The sequence below is a fragment of the Electrona antarctica genome (assembly GCF_951216825.1).
Source record: "Electrona antarctica genome assembly, chromosome: 6".
In the NCBI taxonomy this organism is placed as follows: domain Eukaryota; kingdom Metazoa; phylum Chordata; class Actinopteri; order Myctophiformes; family Myctophidae; genus Electrona; species Electrona antarctica.
Genome location: NC_136811.1, coordinates 7,717,198 through 7,743,198, shown reverse-complemented (window position 1 = coordinate 7,743,198; position 26,001 = coordinate 7,717,198). Strand labels below are relative to the sequence as shown.

Genomic DNA, 26,001 nt, shown 5'->3' with positions numbered 1-26,001 from the left:
AGACCGAGTGGCCGAGTAATTCATACTCCTATTTTACCACTGTTTCGGCGCTGTAGTGCCGAAATGATTTTGGCTCGTCAGAAATTTTCAGTAGCACCGAAGAGCCGACTTTAGGACGGTGCCTTGTAAGTAAGCTTTTGTGATTTGAAAATATTGAAATGAAGAAAAAAATGAAGTTTTGACTGTTAAAATTGAAGGTGCTATATCGGTGCTTGAATATACTGTAAGTTATATTTTAATCTGGACCTGCATAGCACATTCGGAGTACACAGCCTTAGAGCTAGCGCAAAACAGTGTTGGTTTTGTCAACTAAAAAATCACACCCGTGTGAAGTGAGGGGCGCTAATATATTAAAGTCTAACTCATGTTGATTAGGTGATGTAATGGTGATGTAAAACAAACGGTGCCAACACAAACATTAAATGCCATTAACAATAAAGAGACAATATGACGTAATGAGGCACATTATGATGTAAATTTTCCCTTCATTGTCAATGGAGTTTACAAAACAAACATTGAACTAAAGACAAACATTAAACCTGTGTATAGGATGGGCTGGCCCCCTCAAAAACTATGACAAAATTTTTCGCTGACTACCCTTTTTCACTGATGAAAACTAAATCACACCGTGTGAGGGCACAATCATACGTCATCATACATCATCTCATTATGGCCAATCGCAATTAGCTTCCTCAGTTTTGTCTTCAATGTTTGTGTTTACACAAACCCTCAAAGCTGGACATAGGCGCCCCTCGAAAACTACGCTATGATGACTAAAACTATATAAGACTAAATATAAAGACAATTATGTCAATAAAAACTAGACTAAAATGTTAGGGAGGGACTATAGTGGAGAAGTGATCCAGTAGTCATTTTATGTTTGGTTGCGCTCAGGTGTTGAGCTCTGAAAATAGCAGATCTACAAGCTCACGACGCACCTCAGTGCGACACGTTGTAGATTGGCTATTTTCAGCATGCAACAAAGTGTAAAATCAGCATTTACGACGCCATCAACGCCCACCAAAATACATTTTAGTTGACTAAATCAACTGTAGATTTAGTCGAATTAAATCTTATGATATTTAGTCAACTGAAAGTTTAAACTAGACTAAAGTAAAACATTTCAGGTGACTAAACTAAAACTTAAGGGATGTCTATTATAGCCTATGGCTAAATCAAGACAAGTCCCTATAAAGCTGATTAAGGAAATGTAGAAAAGTGGAAAAACCCCTGATGGAATCGTATCCAAATCTGCAACCCATATACTGTACTTCTTAAAATACCTATACAATAAAGTATCAAGTTCTCAACAAACAATGAAAATCAAATTAAAACCAGAATAAATGTATAAATATAATTTGAAATTTGAAATTGTGTTTTTTAAGCGGTGCATGTCGCTCCAACATTTGACCGTGTGTGTCTATTTGTCTATATCAGTAGGATTTTGTTTGTCCATTTGTCCATATCAGCACGGAAACAACAGCTGCAGCCACAGAGCGGTGCTGTTGAGCAGCCTTGAAATGAATTGATTGATTGATTTTATTAACAGTTTGCAGAATTACAGTACATTTCAAGCACAACTCAATACAAAAACTGTTAACTGTGAGTGGACGACACCATAAAAGCATTACAAATGTTTACAATATGGCCCACTGTTTTCAATTCATCAAAACATTTAGAGGCATACAAATATGTACTTCTAGCTAAAAAACAGGAAATCATCATAGAGGTAAAAGGGAAAAACATAGGGTGAGGGCATTTTAATTTGTGTGTGGAATGACTCTGGTAACAACCACAATACAATAATATAACAAGATAAGTTAACAATAGTCCAGGTAAAAGGACTTTAGCACCAATGGGAAATGTGCAAAAATATGTAATGCACCAAGATCACATATACATCACTCATTCTTGAGATGAGGGACAAAAGTGGAAAAAACATGTCCCACACATAAGAGCCTTATTTATGTTAAAAATACATTAATTCATAAAAATAAAAGCACTTGCAAAGTTAAATGTAATAGATAAGGACAATAACGCATATATATTTAGCCATTTATATATATATATATATATATAAAATACTGTATATATTAGTGAAGGTAGAGTATGAGTAAAAACTACAAGGTATTTACAGATTGCATGGGCGTGCACAAGACAAGTTCAGTCAGGTAATTCAGTGCAGTTGCCGGCTGCCATTCATTGTGATTCTCAGCATCACGTTCTCATTCTCATCATTCACTCATCCAATCGCACACTCCAGCTTCATACCGGCTATTTAAACTGGAAGTTTGCACTGCTCATCCTGATTTCTTATATTGCTGCGCTGCTGTCTGGAAAACCATTGCTGCTCACCCTCCTCCACCCCAGCTACCACCTGTCGTCGTTTTGGATCTGCTGTTTATAGGTACGGAGGATTCGGAGTCCCCATGGTTGGGACTGTGATCAGACCTAAAAAGCAGATCCAATTCATCGCCAAATCATAATAAATATATTGCTAATTTTATATTCAATAAATAAATATATATTCCATCCGGACATGAGTTGTCCTGACTGAAATGCTGTTGGGATGTGAGGGAGCTCCTTGTGGCCTGTGGCGCTACATATAGGCTCTATGCACACAGAATAACTCCTACTTCCGGCCCCTTCTTTCTTCACAGGTGTTACCGATAATACTAATTAAGGCTCTGTTCCATTTAGTGTACAGTGGTTCTCAAACGTTTTCATTTCAAGGACCGCCATAACTCTGAGATTTATGGGGGTATACATTTGGTTAAATTTGTACACTCTCAGAGTTACACATGGCGCAGGGCCATTTGGAACCCAAGAACACTTTCATGCCAACATGCACAATAGCAGCATCGCCTCCGAAACCCAGATGTTTTATTACAATGAAGAAATAGCAGCACCATGACTCTGTTTGACCAGAATGGAACAAAGCTTTAATTTAGTATCATATCGGTAACATTAAGGTTATAGGAGTGACTGCATGTGCAGAGCACCCAAGTTTATTGAGAGTCAGAGGAAACAAAACCAGACAAAGATATTTCAATGAATCATTACAGACTCCAAAACTGTGTTGTGCACAATACTGAATGCGTCTCTCAAGCCCAGCGTGTCCTGCCCACATAAAAAAAAGACAAATGAAAAAAGAAAAAACAGGACATTGGCTCACGATTATCCATACGGCACAATGGCCGCTTCCTGTAAATATTTCCTTCCAATGTTTGAAATAATCTCCCACTGCGTTATTTTAAACACAGCAATACTTTTTGAAACATTTTTTAAGATTTGAATTTCTTTGATATTTCTTGTCGTGACTTTTTTTGAAAGATTTTCTAAATAGAATTTTGATCCGCTTCTTGTCTAGACGACAGTTTTTGTCACACGCACCGCGGGTGCATAATCAGCTTGAGACCATGCAGGCAGAAAGACGTTTTAGTCCTTCTTAGAGTGTTCTGTCCTGGGCACCAGCACTTTACGGAGGACCAGTGTAACCAAAAAGGCTGCGAAGAAGAACACGTGACCACAGAAATAGAGGGACGAGTACACCTTAAACCACTTGTCGTAGGCTTTGAGGTAGAACGCCACCAGGGGGTAACCCATGAAGAGCCAGTGGAGGAACTGTTGGACTGTGTAGATGAGAGGGTACAGAGGGCCCCCGGCCAGTCTGGTCAGCACCGGACTGTCCCTGACCAGCGCCTGGGCCTGTCTCTCCACGTTGACGATGAGGAACTCCATGGAGAAACAGAGGAAGTACCCGGAGTGCAGGCCGTGCCAGACGGCTAGGAACACCATGGTGGCGACCTGAGACACCGTCTTGTTGCCCAGGAACTTCAGCCGCTTGAACACGTGCCTGGCCGCCCAGGCGTTGGTGTTGATGTTGAACGAGGAGATGGTTCCCGTGAAGAGCGGCGTGGTCTCAAACAGCCACATCCTCATGTTGGCGCAGGCATCCCACTGGGGCTCTCCGTCCTCCCCCCTTCCGTTGTAGCCCAGGCCGGAGAGTATGCACGCGCCCTCCGCTATGATCCAACAGCTGACGTATTTGTAGACCATGACCTTGCCCCACAGCAGCATGAAAACACAGCGATACCAGAAGGGCTGGGCCTCGTACTCGTCCGTTAGGAAATAGCCGTGCGGGTAATGAGGGCTGAGTATGATATGTACCGCCAGACAGAGGAGACCCAGGGAGAGGCGCTTCACGGCGGGTCGAACGCTATCGGGAGGCTGGCCGGGCGAGTCGGTCAGCTCCCCGGCCGCCAGCCTCTGGTAGCTGCGCATGGTGAACTGGGGCCCCACCAGGAAGCCTCCGTAGAAGTAGGAGAAGCCGAACATCTCCAGGAGGGAGGGGACGGACTGCAGGGCCCCCTTCTGCTGCTCGGCGCTCTGCTGCTCGGGCTCCTTCCCGCCGTCGTAGTAGTCGAACGCCAGGCCGACGAGCTTGAGCGTGAGGATGCAGAGCGGCGTGGTCCAGATGATGTCGTACTCCTCGGTGGCCGTGTAGTAGTAGCCCGCCAGCAGGTACGCAAACTGGAAGACGAAGCTGCTCAGGACGGCCGTGATCGTCCTGCCCATGAGCCTCAGGATCAGGAACTGGACCAGGACGCATATCGCCGAGTGGTAGAGCTGAGCGCCGAAGTTGAACGCCGCCAGGGCCAGCCCCGAGACGACGTGGAACAGGTGGACGACCATGGCGGGCTGGCGGAAGAGGAACCAGCGGTACGCCAGGGCACAGGGGTAACCCAGGAACACGGAGAAGACGAGTCGCAGCGCCGGCTCTGAGTGGGAACCCACAAACTCTGAGAATTTCTCCACCGCCATCTCCATTTTGAGGTCTTGTAACGTCTGTGGGTCTTGTTCGGCGCTACAGTGCTTTGGCTGTCACAGCAACCCAGCAACTTGGGAGAGTTTGGGAATGGATGCCGCTCGCTTGTACATGGAACATCCTGCGACAGTCACCAAGATAATCACACCCACTCTGTTTCTCCGAGAACGGAACCCGCGTCCATGCTTTATAATGGAAGTAATGGTCAAAGGTGGAGTCATACGTCATAGACGTGTTATTGATATGTCACAGATATGTCACGTCTGAACCCAAATATGGAGATGACTGAGATCGTATCCATATTTGGCCACGGAGAGACTCAGATATCGTAGAATTGATTTACTGTAGATTGTAAAGTCTAAAATGTCATGCAAATGCAATGCTTACGATTCAATTAAGCAGTGGCGTGCACAGATAGACACTAGGGGGTGCTAGAGAGCACCTGCCATTTTCCCTCTGGATAGCAATGTGCCATTTTGAAAATAAAATAAAAAGAAATTTGTACAGTGTACACTGCACAATATGTGGACCATGGTGACATTGATCAATTCTTGATAAAAAGTTTCAGATATATTATTTACGCCCCAAAATCTATAAATCTCACACTATTAAGGCAACCGGGCCGGTTCCACACGCTGCACAAGGTGCCCTTTTTTCACTTGAGCACCTGCCCCTCTAAATGTCTGTGCACGCCACTGCAATTAGGAAAACAAAGTCGGTGATGAGACAAAAACAGGTGCGCTTCCTCTGGATGCTTTTGTAGTTTAGGCAGTGGGTGCTTAGCTATATAAATATAACCTTTTTTATAGTTTAGGCAGTGTGTGCTCCGCTTTAAATATAACCTTTTTTATAGTTTAGGCAGTGTGTGCTCCGCTTTAAATATAACCTTTGTTATAGTTTAGGCAGTGTGTGCTCCGCTTTAAATATAACCTTTTTTATAGTTTAGGCAGTGTGTGCTCCGCTTTAAATATAACCTTTGTTATAGTTTAGGCAGTGAGTGCTCAGCTTTAAATATAACTTTTGTTTTTAGTTTAGGCAGTGTGTGCTCAGCTTTAAATATAACTCTTTTTAAATTTAGGCAGTGGGTACTCAGCTATAAATATTACTTAAATCAAATAGCATGGCCTACTTAGAGTGTTCAAGTGTGCAAGTTTCTCGCCGATCGGTCTAGCAGGGCCCGAGATTAGCTCTTCACAGACGCGGACAGACAGATTCCTTTTGTACGACAAAGTACTAATTTATTTAATATTATTCAATACAAGGTTTCTGCCCGACAGCTTAAGCTGTGTAAATTATAGCACTTTGTATCGAGCCACCAGACGTGGTATAGCCTATGGTCATCCAGTGCTAGACACACCATCTCTGGTGGGGAAGAAAGAATGATATCATAGGTCCAAAACTGTTACTTTTCAGGATTCAAATGAAAAAACTAATAGCCAAAGTATCAGATCTGCAAGCTCTAAACACGTCACGTTTCGAGCTTGTGGATCTGCTACTTCTGGTGCTTTTGTGTGACGCTGTTGTACGATCAAGTAGTAGGGCCTTAATTTATGAATAAAAAGCACAAGATAGAGATAGATAGATAGATAGATAGATAGATAGATAGATAGATAGATCTTTCCCTGACTCGGTGAGCAACATTGATGCATGGTTGTTTTTGATAATTGTATTAAGTAGTATTTTAATCATTATTGTGTTACTCCCAGGTTGAGGTCATGTGCCTCGAGTCCTGAAGTGATGAGTCCATGTGCCAAGAGGGATAATGTGAAAGAACACAGATAAGCCAAGGTATACTGTAAATGATTTGTTGTGGTGTTTAGTTGATCTATGTTGCTATACTTAATGTTTGTCTCTACTTCCGTAGTTATCATCACCACTGCTGTTTTGTTTAGCCTGAGTTTTATTGTTTGTTTTTATTGTTGGAGCCGAGGGGAGCAGCCGACCAGTTACAGGCGTGCACTTAGGGTCACTATTACCCACGACATAGTAAGGTTGACTTTTGTGTGAACGCGAGCACCTCTCTGCACGGTGTCGCTCTTTCTCCGGCATGCTTTTGTGCTGAAGTTTGTGTGTGCTTAGTTTATGTTCCTTTGTCAGTTTGGGTAAGGTTAGCTCTTAGTTTAACTCCCCTTGTTGGTTGGTCGACTGTTGCCTCCCCTGGCCCATTGGCCTTGAATGCAGTGGGTTTGTTTTATTGTGAATATATTGTGATATATATATATATATGGTTTTAACATTCAATTAACAAACTGGCTTTTGTAATGTTATATTGCACATGCTTTTAATTAGGAAATATAATAAATATAAAGTGTTTTACTTTGTAAGGTTAATAAAACACCACCTTGTGGTTGGGGGAACTTGTCTCAAGCCCTTGTCTCGAACATGTTTGTATGTGGGGAACCCGATTTACCGGATATGTATTATTTTCCTTGATCATTCAAGGTGGCGTAGTCATAATATCTAAACTTAAATTCCTTGCCAGCACCCGGTTACAGATAGATAGAGATAAGAGGCTTCTTTCTACCGGACGGCAGCGATATACAGTATAATAACTGTATCAGTGCTGTGACACTCAGTATCCTCTGGGTGACACAGCAGATAGTTTTGGAACAGATTATGGGATGACGCAGCTGGGTCTCATATACCGGAGGAGGAATAATTAAGCCCCGTCATCCCAGCTCACAGGTGACTTTGTTGCTGCACTAATTAGTGGACCTGGCTGCATACAGTACATGATACATGCATGTGAAAGATGAAATCCATGTGCTGGCTGCAGCACTGAGGTGGCTATCCAGAATTCACAGAAGCACAGTTACTTACATGTTGTTGCTGTTGGCCAGAACACGTTTTTGCATGTTTTCTGCCCCCCGTAAATTGTTATACAGTACAAGAGGGTCAAGCAAAAGTAGCCAATTATCTGCTTTTACAACAGGCCCGATATCAAAGCCACCTGACAACATCACATAAAAAATGCAATTTCTAGATAAGTTTGACGATGACATTACAATGTAACAGCAGAAACATGACAGAAAAATAACTTTATTCGACAAAAAAACAGATATCTTTATCTCTTTAAATCTTTCCGACATGACTTTGTTTGTGGGTTGGGAGCAGATCGGTGACATGGTAACAGTCCTCACCTGGTCACCATGGTAACTGGATGTTTACCTGGGAGACGGATGCACAATTGCTCTGCTGCTAATAAAGCTGCATGCACCCGCGCGCGCACACACACACACACACACACACACACACACACACACACACACACACACACACACGCGCATGCATGCACAGTTGCACGCACGCACACACACAGTCGCACACGCAAACACACACATGCAGACACTTGTGTAGCCTATTTTTCCCAGAGCAATTAATACGTTCAGAAGATCAAAAACCAAGTGATTTCAGCAGATTGTGGATGTTATGCAGACAGTATCTCCTCTTTTCTCTCCTCTCCATTTCAAACCAGGTGAAATTACTGCATGTTTGGCATGACATGATATTAAATAGACGGTGTTGTGCAGTGACGTCGTTAATTATATCTGGACAACGTAACTCACTTCATACATGGAAACTAAAAACAGGTTCTGTACGGATGGAACCATCAAATTCTATAAAAATAATAATAATAATAATAATAATTACCATGGTTATTATTGTACATGTAACCATGTGGTCACAACATTTGCAGAAGCCATCCGGGGCAAGCCACAGTGTAGAAAATGTGTTCCTGTTGCTGGTGATAGCAGTGTGTGTGTTTGTGTGTGTGCGTGTGCGACGTGCGTGTGTGTGTGCGCATGTGTTTGTATCTCCATTGTCAACTATCAAGCAAAGCAGATGTACTGTACTTTACTATTAAATTATCCTTCACAGAAAAACACGGGAAGTTGATGTAAAACCAGTGAACATCTCATCACCATCACCACCTCCTCTCGTCAAATACCCACAAAAACATAAACAAACGACATAAACAACTGTGAAGACAAATCACATCTCTGGTTTGTATTGAAAACGGCTGTGATCCTCAGTGTGCGTGTGCGTGAGTGTGCGTGTGTGTGTGCGTGTGCGTGAGTGTGCTTGTGTGTGTGTGTGTGTGTGCGTGTGTGTGTGAGTGTGCGTGTGCGCTTGTGCGTGTGCGTGTGCGCTTGTGCGTGTGCGTGCGTGTTCACATGGTACAACACTTGTTCTTCTGTGCGTGAGAGTCTTTGAATCGGAGTCTCTGTTTTGATCTGTATTTCTCCAGGTATGTAAGCTGCTTGCTGTTGATCGCTCCACGTCGCTTCCTACAACACACACACACAAGCACGCACACACACGCAGTTTATTTAGCAAACGCATTTGTGTATCAAGTATGCCATTGTTCTTCATTTTGTTATCATTATCATGTTTTTACTTTTTTGTAAATGAAACCACTCTTTTTAGTTAAAACTCTCTCTCCTTTCCCCTGTTCTCGTGGCCTAGAGCCGGACCATAGTAGAATCAGACAAATTTGTATGTATACTGTAAATTTTTATATACTGTACATATCCTTTTATTTTTTTCCCCCTCTTTTTTTTACAAAATATTTTTTCAGAAATGTTCACAATTTTTGCATGAATTAAAACCTAATACAAGCATTTGTCTACAGAATTGCATAAGACAAAATAAAACGTGTAAGAAGTAGTGAAAATATCAGATGCAAATTTCACTATTTTCCCAGAGAGACGTCAAATTTCTCTTTTGGGTCCCGAGCTAAAAGGTTATGGAACCACTCGTCTATAGAGCGTCGCAGTCCCGCCCCCCTCGAGAAACCCAGAAAAGAAATCCCCGTTCATTTTCCGCATAGACTTTTCAAAAAGTATTTATTTAAAGACGTTTACGCCGCGGACAAAGCCAACTCTTGCCGTGACAAATCATGACAATAAACACAATGTTTTGGGCCAAACAAAGAATTAGAAAGTAGAATAAAACGGCAGGTTACAACACTTTTTTTGTTGTTTTTCTTCTTTGTAATTATTTCTTTGGTCCAATTAAATATTGTGTTTGTTGTCATGATTTCTCACGACTCGAGTTGGCTTCGTACGACGCTTAAAAGGTCTTTAAATAAATACTTTTTGAAATGTCTATGGGGAAAATGCATTGGGAATTATTTCCTGGGCCTGGCGTCGTCATGAAAGGGGGCGGGACGCTCTATAGAAGATGATAGTTAGTAGATAGTCCAAATAGTCCTTACTGTCTGATGAACTGAACCGCTTCTTCATACTTCATCCCACTCTCTATGAGAGCCAGAGCCACCAGCACAGGAGCCCTGCACGCACACACACACGCAACGCACGCAATGCACGCACGCACCGCACGTATGCAGTGCACGCACGCACGCACAGACACACACACGCGCACACACACACACACACACACACATACACAGTACAGTATGTAAGTAATAAAAAGGATATGGAATGGATCCAAGTCAATTACAATTGATATATGGGGGGGGGGGGGGGTATAGTTAGGAACTACGGTTGTCCCAATCCGATCACGTGATCGGAAATCAGGGCCGATCATGTCATTTTCAAATGATCGCAATCGGATCAGGAGCAAAAAAACGTGATCGGGACATCGCTAGTATATCAATATTAGACTGGATATTGTCTGTGATATCGGATATTGTGGGAAAAAGTGGTATCGGCTAATACTCAAAATCAAATGATCGGAATCGGATCGGGAGCAAAAGAAACGTGATCGGGACATCCCTATTAGGAACCAAATGGACCCTTACAGGTCTGTAAATCATATATAGGGGGTTTGTAACCTAACTTGGGGTCCTTATAAAATGAAAAGGGTTAAGGGGTCAGGGTTAGACTGACCTCCCCAGTCCAGCCACACAGTGGACAGCCACGCAGCATCCAGGCTCCTCTGTAAACTTGTTCTTCAGTAGATTCAGCCAATCATCAACCAGCTTACTAGGGGGCGGAGCACCATCATCAAATGCCCAATCCTGAATGAGATAAGCAGAACAAATAATGATGTCCTTCTGTGTGTGCGTGTGCGTGTGTGTGTGCGCGTGTGTGTGCTTGTGTGTGTGTGCGTGCGTGCGTGCGTGCGTGCGTGTGTGCGTGCGTGCGTGCGTGCGTGCGTGCGTGCGTGCGTGCGTGCGTGCGTGCGTGAGTATGTGGAAACTATGGAAAGTAACTATAAAGTACATTTACTGAATGTACTGATATACTTTAATTAGACATTTTGATACCAATACCTTCGTACTTTCACTCAAGTACATTTTGAATTCCGGACATTCACCAGTAACAGAGTATTTCTACATTGCAGTATTGATACTTTTATTTAAGTAAAAAAATTGAGTACTTTTCCCACCACTGTGCATGCGTGCATGCGTGCGTGCGTGCGTGCGTGCGTGCGTGCGTGCGTGCGTGCGTGCGTGCGTGCGATGTGCTCACCACCACCGTGATGCCATCTTTCTCCAGAGTGGTCTTGTCGTATGTGACGTCACAGACTCGAACCACCGTGGTGGCGCCGTACCGCTTCAGGTCCTGGGGGAACACACGGTCATGGACTGATGAAGTCACATGATCAGTGGCGTTAGGTCACATGCTGATGCAGCCGCCAGGGCACTCCGAACAGTAATTAACAAAGCCGGGAGCTCGCAACTCACTTTTGAATGCTGTACAAAAATATATAAAAATATAAGTACAAAAAGTATTTGCTACAAAACAGCACAGGTACGTTTCGACCCTTCTGTCTTTTTCAAGTATATATACTTGAAAGGTCTTTTTCAAGTATATAGGCCTACCTAGTGCACTCCGAACAGTAGAACAAAGCGGGAGCTCGCAACTCACTTTTGAATGCTACAAAAAATATGCTACAAAACAGCACAGATATACAACGTTTCGACCCTTCTGTCATTTTCAAGTATATACTTGAAAGCTCATTTGGTCTTTTTCAAGTATATACCCAGTGCACTCCGAACAGTAGAACAAAGCGGGCGCTCGCAACTCACTTTAGAATGCTCCAAAAAATGTGTATTTGCTACAAAACATATTTTTCAAGTATATACTTGAAAGGTTTCTTTTTTTTAAAGTATATACTTGAAAGGTCTTGTATAGGCCTACTTGAAAAAGACTGAAGGGTCAAAACGTTGTATACCTGTGCTGTTTTGTCACCAATAATTATTTTTTTGAGCATTCAAAAGGAGAGTTGCGAGCCCCCGCTTTATTCCACAGTTTCTGTTTCTACAGTTTGGCTCAGCACCAAAAAAACGTCTCACTCCAAACAAACATCTCATCATAAAGGCATGGCGTAAGTGATATTTTGGTTTTTTTGTAAACACGCCATTGGCACAGTAATATTGATACATGAGGTCAAACAAGCGTGTGTTCTGTCTGTTGTGCGCTCGCTCGCCACATTCACATGTGTCATTTTTATCTGCTTGCTGAGATATTTCCAGGCATTTTGCAGTGTTTTAGGTGAGAATAAACACTGCTGGACACACAGCTTTAATGTGACTGCAGGTCTGTGAGTGTGTCTCCTCACGTCTTCAGGAGGAGCGACCTAATTATATTGAAATCAGCTTTGATTGGAATCTGCATACACTATATGATTGAACGGCCTATATTCAGCTCCAGATCTGTTTTTTGAAGAGGGTGACTCTTTACAATCAGTGTAAGTACTAGCAATCAGCACAGCAAAGTGTGTGTGTGTGTGTGTGTGTGTGTGTGTGTGTGTGTGTGTGTGTGTGTGTGTGTGTGTGTGTGTGTGTGTGTGTGTGTGTGCCTGCATGGTTGTGCGTGCATGCATGCGTGCCTGCGTGAGTGTGTGTGTGTGTGTGTGTGTGTGTGTGTGTGTGTGTGTGTGTGTGTGTGCATGCGTGCATGTGTGAGTGTGAGTGTGTGTAAAAAATGTGAGTCTATGCACTACTAGGCCTATTATTCAGTATGTCCACTTTTGCACAAAAATATCCGGCGTACCTTTTTCCACACATCATATCCAAAAAGTAAAGGTTGGGGCACCTGCTCTCAGATGTTTTCTTTTCTAGCGGGTGATAAAATTGAACTGACGGGTTGAAACAAGCGTTTAAAACGCATATTTACTCAGCCAGTTCCACGTTTTTTAAGACCTGGAAGTCTGCTATTGGTTTCCGGCAGGCTTACACTGAAGCGTACCAGAAATATTCACCCATTGCGCCGGTATCCGGATGAGTGGAACCGGAGCTACATAGAGGAGGGAGACGCTCCAGGGGATCCCCAGCACAATGAGTTATTAATATAGCATAAAAATCACTTTTTAATCACTAACAACTGATTTCCCAATTTCATATAGGATATTCAAAAATACTTCTACAAGCTACATTGTGAGCTTGTAGGTCTGCTATTTTTGAAGAATTGTGAGAAATCGCGAAAGACCAAATGTCCGACCAAATGCATAGCAATTTGGGGGTTTGAGAACCATTGCAATAGGCCATATTCACACAGCGGTCGGCCATCTTGCGTGCCATTAAAATGCAAAAGGCCAACATGGCCGCCATGTGAATATGGGCTATACAGTACGATACAATAAAGCGCTGTTACCTCTGTGAAGGAGGGGAGCGTGCTGTCCGTTGGGTTGTGCGTGATGAGGAACCTCATGTTTTTGTGACACAGCTCCACTGGAGCCGGTCGGATGTTCATGTTTGCCATCATGAAGGGTGAGCCCTTAGCCGTTAGCCGTTAGCCCCTGCACAATGGAGAAAACATGTAAGTGAGAGTGTGAAGAACCAAAGTAAACATTGCAATGATTTAACAGATACAACCAAACTTTAACGTATACCGAGGGCGGCAAACAGCTGATGTTTGCCTACCTACAGGCGTTTGTCTTTTGCTCAAGGTATTTTTGTTCTGATATGATAGTCGAGAGCATTCACATCTGTTTTGACCAAGTATTAGTTTTTTTATTATTATGTTGTGTTTAAACAGAAGGGTGAAAACGGTTCTACAGTTTTTAAAGTGGGGTTTTGTGATGAAAGAACGCTATCTCTCAAGACTGTCAGCACCACTTCCTTAAACATGTATACAGTGTTGTTGTTAGTAGGAATAAGCACCAGATGAGAAGTGGACTAAGAAAGGGGAGGAGCCAAACCAAGTTTTACACAAAAAAGTGTAAAGTGCTTTTTTTACCGAAATGATTTTGCACTTACACTGACTAATACATTTTGTTGAATTTCTGCAAGCATTAGATGTTAATATTATGCTCATGTTGAACTTGAGTTAATGTTAATGTGTAATTATGTAATGTCAGATGTATGTCACATGTCAGAACTTCTATTTGTGGATAGCCCCACTTCACTTCCAGTTCCAAAATGTTTTGCCATAAATTAGTTCTGCCCCGAGTTCCTTTGTGGCATGTTGCGGCTCTAGCTCACCTTACAGTGTTGGTGACTAGCGGTGCACTGCTGCGCTGTCTGTCAGCCGACTCCCCCCAAAGTCCTGTCCTGATTAGGAAACTTCCTGGTCAGGTGACCGTTGTTTTTCCTGGCGATATATATTATATCTGACCAGTCCTGTTGTCCTGCTGCGTTGCTCTTTGGAATATGGCGTTTATCCCATTAGTTGACCTCAAGCCTTTAGAAGTCCAGCGGGGATGTGTTGCTTTTCCCCCCTCGTTACTTCTCCTCAGTCTTTCTGTATTCTCAGCTTCGCTGTCTCTCTCCTGTTTGTGTCTCTCTCCTCAGTAAACGTCGTCCAGTTGACTACTAGGCTCTACCGGTTACCCCATGAGCTGAGTCTGTGGCCGAAGGGCAAAGGAAGGGGTGCTTTCGGGTTCAAGGCCCGGCCGGGGCTGCAGGTTGGCGCCTCATCCCAGAGGGGGGGGAGATGTCTAAATGTGTTGGGCGTGGCAATAGTCGCCGCTCCGCCGGACAAACTCCATCAACCAGCAGTTCTGAAGGAGCAAAACAGAGGAGAGAGAGAGGGTTAATGAACATTCACTGTTAATAAACATTCACAATCTATTAAAAATGGAGTGCTGTGATTGTGTTTTTCATGTGTTTATGAGGTAACAGTACTTCATTAGACCCCTTGGTGTGATTGTTATGTGCAATGATGTCTTCCCTTTGTATTTTGGGTTTCTTCCTGGAGGCTGAAACCTTGACAGTCAACCGTGCCATCGAAACAAAACAGTGATCTAGTTACATCACAATATCACCCCCTCCCCTAACCCCTCCCCCTTTATCAATTATCATACAACAACATCTGTGGATGCAGCTTCAGTTCAGGTGGATCACCATTCACCACCCACCAGGCAAACCAGGCATACTTAATGAACTGGTGCAGGGCGTGTCCGCATAAAAATGACATTTTAACAAATACTGTACACTTTTTTGAAAGATTTATTTCTCCTCATGTAATAATAATAGCCGATGATCATGTTTTAGGGTGGGAAAAAATCACGACACTAATCTTTAATAATACCATGGAAATTGGTGAAATAAATTGAAGAAAAGGGGGCAAAATTAAAGCTATATAGGAGGTATATATTTGAGTCATGTGCAACATGACTATAATCTGTGCCTTAGTTCCTGACATATTCATGTCAGGAATGCCCAAATTGATATGAATTTGGCCTCTGACCCCCATTTGAATAGATTTTATACCAGAGACCCCCATAAGAGAAAATGTTCTGGCAACATTTCTCAACATTTTAGCAGTTTTTAATAGCTGAAAAACACAATATGAGTTTAATATAGCAGGGAACCCCCCTTGATCTCCCTCAAGGAGCCCTGGGGGTCCCCACCGGACCCCACCACGAGAACGACAGCCTTAGTTTATCTTGCATACCACCAAAATACCCCTTTGATGTGACTGTCGACACAATATAGCCCGACACATTCAAGATTATTATGGAGATATCATAATTTTTGTCCCCGCTGCTTCCGGTTCATCGTTTCTGCTTGAGAGAGACCAGATCCAGGCAGGAGGAGGGAACTTGTGAACTCAATACTGCCGCAATCTGGTGGAATCAGGTTAAAGACTGTTCCACGTATTCCAGGAAACACAAACAAACAGTGGGGCTACAGTGTCACAACACAACACTAACTCTAACTATAGACTTCTGACCTACGCAACATAATGTCACACAGCATTATACGGAAGTATAGTGTGACCCCAACACCTACAGACTGCGTGCCTCATAGGGTAGGGCGGCTTCTCAAAGTGTGTGCCGACGTGGGGTGGCACACTAGGGTGCCTTGACTCCTTGAGTCCTGCAGGATTGCCTCCGAATACTTAGATAATATTTGGAATGTATCAATGTCACACTTCAGTGTGCGACAAACTCGACAAGCCAGTCATTTATGGCCTGATCGTATTATGCGGGAATGCCTACTGAGTGGGCATTGACAGCCCATACATCCAAACAGTACAAAAAGTCCTATATCTGATTGTATTAAACAAAGTTAAACTCACAAACATTGCATCTGTATGGAAAGCTTTAATTATCCCAGCTAACTGCAAAGTGTTATCCACCGATATGTTTATGAGCTACTTTCTTGTCAATACATTCTGTGCATGTGCAGGCGATTAGGTTTCCAAAGTGTCAAAGTTTGCAAGCGCTTGTTTTCAATGACGCAGCGTCCTGCTGCCTCATGCATTATTATGTGACCGCCGAGTGATTTCCAGCGAGCGCTTCCAAACTCCAATGCGCTCCATGCTGCTCAATGTGTTGCCACTCAGTCTAGATGAGGGGGGCGTGTCCCACTCAGTCTAGATGAGGGGGGCGTGTCCCGGTGGAAAAGTCACACATGACATGTGCATACTCTCTAGAACGCAGGCGATGGTTAATCTGAGCGTTGCGGCCATCAACAAATACAAAAACATAATACATGTGAGCACTAGTCTGCACGTTATGCAAAACACTCCTCTGCTTATAAAAGCTTTCTTGTGGAATATATACCTCACTGATGACTGAACCTCTACATTTCTTAATTTCAAGGACCCCCATAACTTTAGAGTTTAAGACCTCCATTTGGAACCCCTTCAAGGACCCCTGAGGGTCCCTGAACCACACTTTGAGAACCACTGTTATAACCCAGACAGACACGTGACATTTGAAGTGTGACGACACAAAAGCACGAGCCCGGACAAACTGGAACACTCTCAAATTGAAGCTGATGAATGGCTTCTCTCTCCTGATTGGCTAGAATTAGTGTCCCGACATGAAAACGTTTTTCTGTTTACTGGTAAGCCTGCGTTTAGGAAAAGGCGTCTACAGGCCGAAGCTCAAAGCTAATTAGTTTAGTTGCTGTGAGAGTGATTAATGCCTATCCTTTGTACATGTCATTTTCTCTCTAACATATTTTAAACTCACATAATGAATGATCCCCCTATATAATTATACAATTTTTACCTTTACAATCCTTCCATTGTTCGTTAAAACGAACACTCAACATTATTCAGTATTTGCTTTCGAAAATTAATTATTATACTGTACCTCCAATCACAGTATTATTTACCTACATATATCACACATACATGCATGCATATATAACACACTAAAACACTACAGATGACTAAAACTACATGGAATTGTATTTAAAAGGCTGTGACTAAAACTAAAACTAAATGAGTCCACACGGACAGGTATAGCATCCTAGTCTAGAACACGTGCTGAAAACACTCAGACAACCTGAGAAAGCTCGGGTAATCTGTGTAATCCCTACTACTCAGCTTTGAACATGCACACGCACGCACGCACGCACCAGGGACAAATTAGCCATTGGGCCAGTGGGGCGGTGGCCCCAGGGGCCCTTGGCTCTCAGGGGCCCTTCGGGGAAATTGGACCGCGCAGTACTAGGTTTGACGCCCTGAAAAGGACTCCTGGGGTCCTTCATTGGCCATTGATTTAGTTAAATTTAGGTCAAAAACATGATAAAAACACGGAAAAACACAAAGGGGCCCTGCAAAAATGACCGGCCCAGGGGCCCTCATGGGGGTTAATCCGTCCCTGGCACGCACGCACACATGCACACACGCACACACACACACACAAACACACAACGTAACTACAGTAGCCCATCCATCCATCTTCAACCGCTTATCCGTAGTCGGGTTGCGGGGGCAACAGCTCCACCAGAGAGCTCCAGACTTTCCCTCTCCAGGGTAAACAAACATTAGTGACATCCTCCTGGGGGTTCCCGAGACGTTGCAAGGCCAGTGAGTCGATGTGTTTCCTCCAACTGCGCCTTGGTCTGCCCCGGGGGGTCTCCTCCCAGTGGGAAGTGCCTCGAGGACCTCCCTAGGGAGACGCCTGAGAGGCATCCTAACCAGATGCCCGAACCACCTAAGCTGGCTCCTTTCCAGGCGGAGAGGCAGCGACTACAGTAGTGTAAAGTACATTTACTCAAGTACTGAATTTAAGTACAATTTTGAGTATTTTTTAATACTGGGGTACCGTATATTTCAAGTATTCATTACTTTTACTTCTACTCCACTGCATCTCAGAGGCAAATATTATACTTTTACGCCACTACAGTTATTTGAAAACTTTAGATACTAGTTACGGTTATGAGGAAGGCTGTGCCTCTAAAACACTTGTTTCATCAAAGTGATTTAACTAAGCTCTATTTGCGTTGTGAGCCTGCATGTAGATTAGCTTTTTTTTGTTTTGTTTTAAGTTCAAGCATTCAAGCAAAACCGAGAGTCCATGTTACTGAACACTTATAGAATAGAATATATAGAATATAGAGCTATAACACTTATTTGAAAAATAAGTGTAATAAATAAAATAAAATCACTTACTGCACCTTAAGTGGCAGTACATCAATAGCAATAGACCAGTGCAACTAGGAGCCTAACATTCCAGCAGTCCGGGTTTAGATAATCTGGGAAATCATTGGCAAAACAAATGAACAGTCTGTCTCGAGAGAGGTAGGGTTTACAGGTATAGATGAACAACATGGTCAGAGGAATGACAAGCGTGAGTTCCTCATTCCCTCAGTTCCTCATTTCATGGAGGAACTTGAATCCAAAGCTATAGTTGTCAGTTCAAAATGTTATGTTAGCCAATTCTGATGCTCTTATGTCCAGATGCAACTGTAAGTTGAGTAAGAGACGTGATCTTTTGTCACACAACAACAACAACAACAACAACAGATATGTGGACAACTTGCATGGAATTAGAACGATAAGAGAATACGTAGGCCTACTAGTGCATCAACAATAAAGACTTAAAACTGTAAAACAGCCAAAGCCATGCAAGTGGTGGCATCATAAATGTTTTGCTCACACTGGCAGGCCAGATCTGAGATATCTGAGATATTTGTTCAAGTCTGAACAGCAAACAAATGCTTGTTACCATTATACCATTTTGAATGCTATAGCATGCACTGAATGAGACATTATCATCAATCGGGCCACGTTCCTCCTAGGTCAGGAGGTCGTCTTGGACACTTAAATGCAAAGTATTAGGAAAGATCATACTGCGATCTTGAAAACAGGTTTGAGCTTGCTGGCTGGCTGGATGACCCCTCGCTGTGTTCTGACCCCTCGAGTGTTCCAGGGTGCCGTATCCGACCTCAGCTCAGTGTCCAGCAGCGCCTGATAGCCGTGCAACTCAACACCTTGACTGTCCATTCCTGCAACTCCACTCTCAAACGTCCCTCGTGTCCCCGTCCCCCCGTCCCTCTTACCTCAGGGGACAGCTCGCTTCCTTAAAAACGACGGAATCCACAACTGTTGTTGACACCAATTAAGTCTCTGCATGCAGAAGTATATACGTGCGTAGGTGGCAGCCACGCACGCCGGCGAATGCTTCACTGCTGCCAACGTACAGCCACGCTCTGTCTCTCTCTCTCTCTCTCTCTCTCTCTACGACGGACACGCTAACTGTTGTACACTGGCTGTTCCCAGAAGACACGGTACCTACAGTACAGATGTATTTATAGAGCCTGCTATCTATATTAGCAGCTGATGCTCTGTTACATCAAAGTATAAGTGCAGCAGAGTCACACCAGCTTCCATGCACACAGCTCTCTCTCTCTCTCTATACTCCAGAACTGTGACACCGCTGTGCGTGTGTGTGTGCGCGTGTGTGTGTGTGCGTGCGTGTGTGTGTGTCACACTCTGCCCATGCATTGACCTACCTACCAGGCTGACCCGCTATCCCTCCTTTCAACCGTTAGATTTTTCTTTTTTAAACGGAATCATATTGCTCTGACTGCTACTGTAGTTAATACTGTACTATAGTTTCTGAAATGTCCGGTACGGGGCCAAACCGGGGGTCCAAACGCATCCGTATATGGGTCTGTAATAGGTCTGTATGGGTCTGTAACTCTCATAATGGACAAGTGGAAGAGGAACCTTCTTTCTTTCTTTCTTTGGGAACCTGTTCGGTTCCAATTGTTATTTGGTTATTTGGACCCCTGATGGTCCCCAGAGTCAGACCCCGACGTTCAGAACCAATGTGCTGTATAGTAGTATAATTACAGTCTTACTCACAAGTCCAAAACAGAGCCTCATATCATGAAAGCACCAGCTTTTGTTTTCCTTTCTTCTGGGTGTTCAGTCCGTTCTCCGCTGTGTGTGAAGTCTGAGTCTGACCCGAATTCATCAGCCTCTTTAAGTCTCGCCTGCGTCTACAATCTGTTCCACCTGCCGTTTCACCCCTGGCCCCCCCCCCCGGTCTCTAGCTACGTTATCGAACCGAGAAACACCTCCCCTGCTTCTTCTGTCAACCCACTTCCGTAGGAACTGAAACAATATGAATGCAACCATCAGCCCACACACACACAGCATGCATCCACCTTACCAAAACAGTGAATCCACACCGTCCTCCGTTGTTGTTGTTATTGTTTTTTTTTGTCCTGTCAGCTGAGTTGAGGCGGCGGTGGTGATGGTGTTGGTGGAGTAGCCCGGCCAGTCAGTCAGTCAGTCAGTCAGTCAGTCTGCAGTCAGTGAGTCTGCTAGTTGTACTACAGTACTTTAGCTGTGTTGTAGACTAGAGCTTCAGTGTGCTGAGAGATTAATCAGGCTGAACTGCCACCTGACCATGACAGTCCTGTCACTACCAGAGCCACACTACAGCTAATGCTCTTACGGAGGGAGAACGCGCATGCACGCACACGCATGCACACTGTGTGTGTGTGTGTGTGTTTGTGGTAGAGAGCTCCTCCTGCCCTTCTCTCCTCTTTCCTACACTCTCCAGCCCACCCCCCTTCTTGCACACTCACACACCCGCCCCCCCAGGTTGATTATTAGAAGGTTGTGTCAAGTTATAGGGGAGGAAGTCATTAGTGAAGTGTTCGCAGGCATGGGGGCGCAGGGAAAGGGGGGGCGGTTGGGGGTATAAGTATGGAGATAGATATGTTGCAAAATACACACGCATACATACATTTGATTTGAGCACTCGTATAAGATGCGATCCGAACAGCTGCAGGTTGGAACTCGCCAATGTGTGTAATCTGTCAGACACAGTTGTAGGTTGGAATTTGCAATGTGTAATCCATCATCCACAACACACGTAATCTGAAGTTGAAGTCACAAAAACGGAACGAAAATTGGAGATCTATACAATTGATTTGTTTGCAAGGACTGCTCGATTTTCCACGTGTCCTTTATGCTGTCCGTTTCGCTTCCACAGTTGAACTGCTATACACTTCACTGTAGGTCCACAGAGTACCGACGATAGCAAAGAAGCGGAACGGTTTACGTCGAGAACTCGTAGATCAGCTATTTTGTTTTTATTTAAATTATTGTTTGAAATTGAAATTGTTTGGCCTGCACCAAAAAAAAAAGAAGCTATATGTTAAGTTGAATGTGGTTCAGTTTGAAAAGAAGAAGGGGGGGGGGAAAGCATGTGAAAATAAATGTTTTGTTCCCTGAACGAAGGCCTTTCCTCACTTTGATGACAGTGTTGGCCACACATTTCTCTCGTCCCCACCTTCTCTCGTCGTCCCCGCCCCGGCCCGGCTCCCCTCCCCGAAGCCACGGTAAAAATAGAAGCTTCTTTGAGCTGGCAGACAGATTAGACTCTTTTTTTTTTTTACTACCGAGGTCCCTCTGGACATGAAGCTAATTTCCCCCTCAACTCAACAGCATCATAGCCAAGTGGATTATTCCGAATTTCGCTAGTTAATCTGTTCTTACACAGCCCAGGCTTCCCTAAATCCGTCCATGGGATGACAACAGATCAGTGGCTTCTCAAAGTGTGCTTCTCTTTGAGGGGGTTCAAACTGGACCCTTAAAATGGTCCATTTGGTTCCATTTGTACACGCTCAGAGTTATCGGGGTCCTTGAAATCAAGTAGTTTGAGAGCCAATAAAATGAAATGATCTAGAGTAGATGCAATAAGGAGTGTATAGCTTGACTAGGAGTTTGAATAACGATGCAATCCTGTCGGAATTCAAATTATCGCCTGTTGCAACTTGCTCAGAACTTATGGGAATTCATTTTAAACGTAAAATGCTCTGCTATAACTGCGCTGACAACACATATCTCAGCAGGGAGATAGACAAGAGGCTTTGCTCAGACTGCAGACAAATCTGATTGGTTTCTTTAAAAGTCTGTCACCTTCAAATTGGGTCAAGGATGTTCTATCCTTTATACCGTTGGAGAAGCTCCGATACAACAGGTACAAATCTCGCCAGAAATTTGTAAAGGCTTGGTCCCCTTTCATTGAATTCACCCTTTTTCTCAATGTTTTTGGCCGGGGACCCCCGGAAATGCTTTGGCAATGTCTCGGGACCCCCGCCCCGCCCCCTCCCGACCCCCAATATAAATTGACTGCTACAATAACCTTAAACCATTTTGGGCGAGAACCTCTTTTGGTGTTTTAAGCATTGTTATAATTTAGCTATTGAAAAATAGCAGATCTACAAGCTCATAGCGCGCCACCGAGTGGCGCGCTACGAGCTTGTAGGTCTGCTATTTTTAAAAAATCGTGATTTTTTTTTTTTTTTTTAATAATTTGGGGACCCCCCAAACTAATTTGGCGACCCCCCGAGGGGTCGCGACCCACGGGTTGAGAACCCCTGCTGTAAGTGATCAGATTTGATCTGTGTGTTCAGACGCTGCCCGCCCGCCTGCATTACTCTGCTGTGGCATAATGACATAATGACAACATGGGCAGACGTAGTGCTTGGATTACTGTACACGGTGTTGGTACCACGGTGTCGCTCGCTCAAAATGTTTATATATGGGGCGAGTGACGCGGTGCGGTTGGTTGCACGGCGAAGTATAGATCGAAGCTCCAGCGTCAGAGTGTCCTGCAGACCTGAGACTAAGAATACATGTTCAGAAATCGGATTCAGAATCAACATTTCAAACTACAGGTGATGGATGTGATTCACAGAACTCCAATTCAGTGTGAATATGTTTTGCTGTTCAGACTTGATCTGAACAGCATTCCAATCTGAATATAGGCCAAAATATGGGATGTATATAGCTAGGCCACCAGTCCAACACATAGCCAAAGAGACAGATCAATCAAAACGGCAACATGCACTCGCTCAATAGCTGTCCCCTTACCTTTGTAGGGTTGACTCAGTGTGTTTACTAGGGAAGACAAAAGCAGCTCATCTCCTCACTGCTTCCTCAGACTGGCGCGGAGCAGAGAGTCGGATCAATCAAGAATGTTATCCTGTGTTGCGTGCATCAGGTGCTGCGAGGCAAGGGGGAGAAAGAAATATCATGTTTGCCGGGTTGTTTTTGTCAGGCATGCATGCATGCATGCCGGGCCACACTGCTGCTGCTGCTGCTGGGGCTAAGTTTAAGCCCTGGACTGTTTTGGAACTAAAAATAAAAAGAGCAAATGGTGGAGCCTCGCACTATACAGCTGACCGACCGTGTGTGTCCTCCCAGGTTCAAAACAGTCTGGAAAAAAAGAAAATAAACACTGATAAACAGATTGTATTGCTTGCTTTAATGACGTGTTGGTGTGGTTTGTTTGTTTGTTTGTTTGTGTTTGTTTCATTTCGTGTTTCTTGGATGTCTATATCGTCTCTATTCAATAAAGAAGCCATTGAAAACCGAACAACAACAGGACATGGTGCTCATGTTTTCCCACAGTGTTTTTTTAAGACCACGTGCAGTGGCGTTTGACCTTTTCAAACACTCGTAAAAAGCTGTGCGTGTGTGTGTGTGTGTGTGTGTGTGTGTGTGTGTGTGTCTGTGTGTGTGCGTGTGTGCGCGCGTGCATTGTCCATGCGGTGTAGTCAAAGCTCCGTTTGTCACACACGCCCTGCGTTATAACGTGTATTGTATGCGAGGTCTAGACTAGTGAGCAATGCCAACCATGTCGCGCTCGGGGTCGTCTCCATAGCGGCTCGCGGTCTTTTGTTTTCTGAACCTCCGCCGCCGTACCTAAACCAGTCCCCTATTTATATACTCCACAACTCGTGAGTCCATTTGAAACGTCTGATACCCGCAGACGCGGCTTTGACTGAGGAAACCAACCTTTCCCAGAGCCAAGTCTCACTCAAATCCTTTCAATCCAATAATTGGCACGTGTGACAAATCGACATGGCAGACAGTTACCTGGCCCTTAAACAAACAAGTGAACAATCCGCAGACAGTTTGGCTGCCTGGCAGGACTTGTTGTGGAACTGGTTTGTTCTGGGCTCATTGTGCAACACGTATGGAGTGAATGGTGGTGCTATTTAAACACATAGCACCACACAACAACACAGAGGAACTCTAATCTGGCTCAATGACTTCTCCTCACCTCACAACACAATCTCCTCTATTTTTGTCTGATGAGTACAAACATACCTGACAGGCTGCATGGGCCGTGCACAATGAAATCCCATAGTGCTGTTAGTCTGACCCAGAGAGCGTTCGAATGTGACCAAATGGACCCGGGTACACGTGTACACTCTCAGAGTTAAATTAACACAGATAATTGACTGGGTAGTAACAAATAGTTCCATGGACTATTACTATCACCCTATTTTTTACCCGTTTTGTAACTCTGTTTTTGTATCTCTGTTCTGTTTGTGTAATGTAATGTGTAATATTTGTGTAATATTGTATAGTTGGGTGTATTTATACGATATAGGCCTGCTATTGTACATTTAAAAGTGTCCTGTCTTAATAAAGAAAGAAAGAAAGAAAGAAAGAAAGAAAGAAAGAAAGAAAGAAAGAAAGAAAGAAAGAAAGAAAGAAAGAAAGAAAAATAAACTTTATATCAATATTTTGACTTTGTTGTTCTTTGTAAATGTATGCCCTACTTACAAGACTGTCACAGAAAATGTTGTGAATATAGCTCATCTACATGACAAGATCACAATGCGACGTCCTGTGAGCTTGGAAGACTTTTCACTAGCATTACAGGGTTTCCTTCATGCGCCCTAAACACGCATATCAGTGTCTGCTTTGTTGCACTTCCTGCAAATAAACATATAACTTGTAGTACATTTCAAGGCAACACATGGCACTCAATACAGTGGAAATAATTCTTGAGCTTTTTGTTTTGTTCTTGTCAATGTCAATCAATCAATCAATCAATCAATCAATCAATCAATCAATCAATCAATCAATGCAGTGCTGTGCGTTGGTAAAATCCCTTTCTCACTGCAATGCCGAGCACTCGAAGCCCAAGAACTTTACTCTCTTCATGTATACTATACACGCAACAGTGAAGACTCTCGTATCTTGTGTCTGACACACTTGACTTGAAAATGTAAACTTTTAAGTTGTCGAATGTCTGGCGTTACACGGCTGAAGCTGTGAACTCACTCGGAGGAAACGCCATGCAAAAGTAAACACACGCCGGGGTGTGCATGCGCGCACACACACACACACACACACACACACACACACACACAGTCACTCACACACACACACACACACACACACACACACACACAGGCTAAGTGGTAGGCAGCAGCAGCTGCTGCTGGGTGTATATTTAGAACCCTTTGAGCGACAGTCAGTGTGGCTTTCACCTGCAGGCCGAGCGGTTGCCCTGACGACAGGACGTAATAATGACACCGTGATATTGCCCTGCACTGTGTATGAATGTACGGCATGTGCGCCATCTCTCACCTGGGGTTAACCCAAAGCACGGATCGGTATACGTACACTTTTAGCACGCGGCGGACTGTGACCTGCAGTTGGAAATGAATCCAAACCGGCTAGCTATAGCTAGCGCGCCCAGTGGTTCTCAAAGTTTACAATTTAGGCATTTAGGCATTAGGCACTTATTCCAGA

General features: G+C 43.8%; 2 protein-coding genes and 2 long non-coding RNA genes across 4 annotated transcripts in view; all 4 read right to left on the bottom strand.

Annotated features, from left to right (window-relative positions):
• Nucleotides 1–3,438: 3,438 nt before the first annotated feature.
• LOC306924909 (lysophospholipid acyltransferase 5-like) lies at nt 3,439–4,830 on the bottom strand (the record flags this gene model as incomplete). The annotated part of the gene is made up of 1 exon (XM_079503592.1): nt 3,439–4,830. One exon carries the CDS (start codon nt 4,828–4,830, stop codon nt 3,439–3,441), a length of 1,392 nt encoding a protein of 463 aa, XP_079359718.1.
• Nucleotides 4,831–7,847: 3,017 nt separating this feature from the next.
• LOC306924203 (protein tyrosine phosphatase type IVA 3-like) lies at nt 7,848–13,537 on the bottom strand. The gene is made up of 5 exons (XM_079502615.1): nt 13,393–13,537; nt 11,266–11,358; nt 10,681–10,811; nt 10,047–10,121; nt 7,848–9,117 (listed from the first exon to the last, which is right to left on the bottom strand). The coding sequence occupies exons 1-5, from the start codon at nt 13,501–13,503 to the stop codon at nt 9,000–9,002; spliced, it is 528 nt and encodes a 175-aa protein (XP_079358741.1). The 5' UTR covers nt 13,504–13,537; the 3' UTR covers nt 7,848–8,999.
• The window catches only part of LOC306924205, a 52,963-nt gene continuing 34,809 nt past the window's right edge, over nt 7,848–26,001 (bottom strand). The window contains exon 2 of the long non-coding RNA XR_013790141.1: nt 7,848–8,655. This is a non-coding gene — a long non-coding RNA (uncharacterized lncRNA). The remainder of the gene's footprint in view (nt 8,656–26,001) is intronic.
• On the bottom strand, nt 13,640–20,900 carry LOC306924204. The gene is made up of 3 exons (XR_013790140.1): nt 20,603–20,900; nt 14,223–14,740; nt 13,640–13,698 (listed from the first exon to the last, which is right to left on the bottom strand). It is a non-coding gene; the product is annotated as an uncharacterized lncRNA (long non-coding RNA).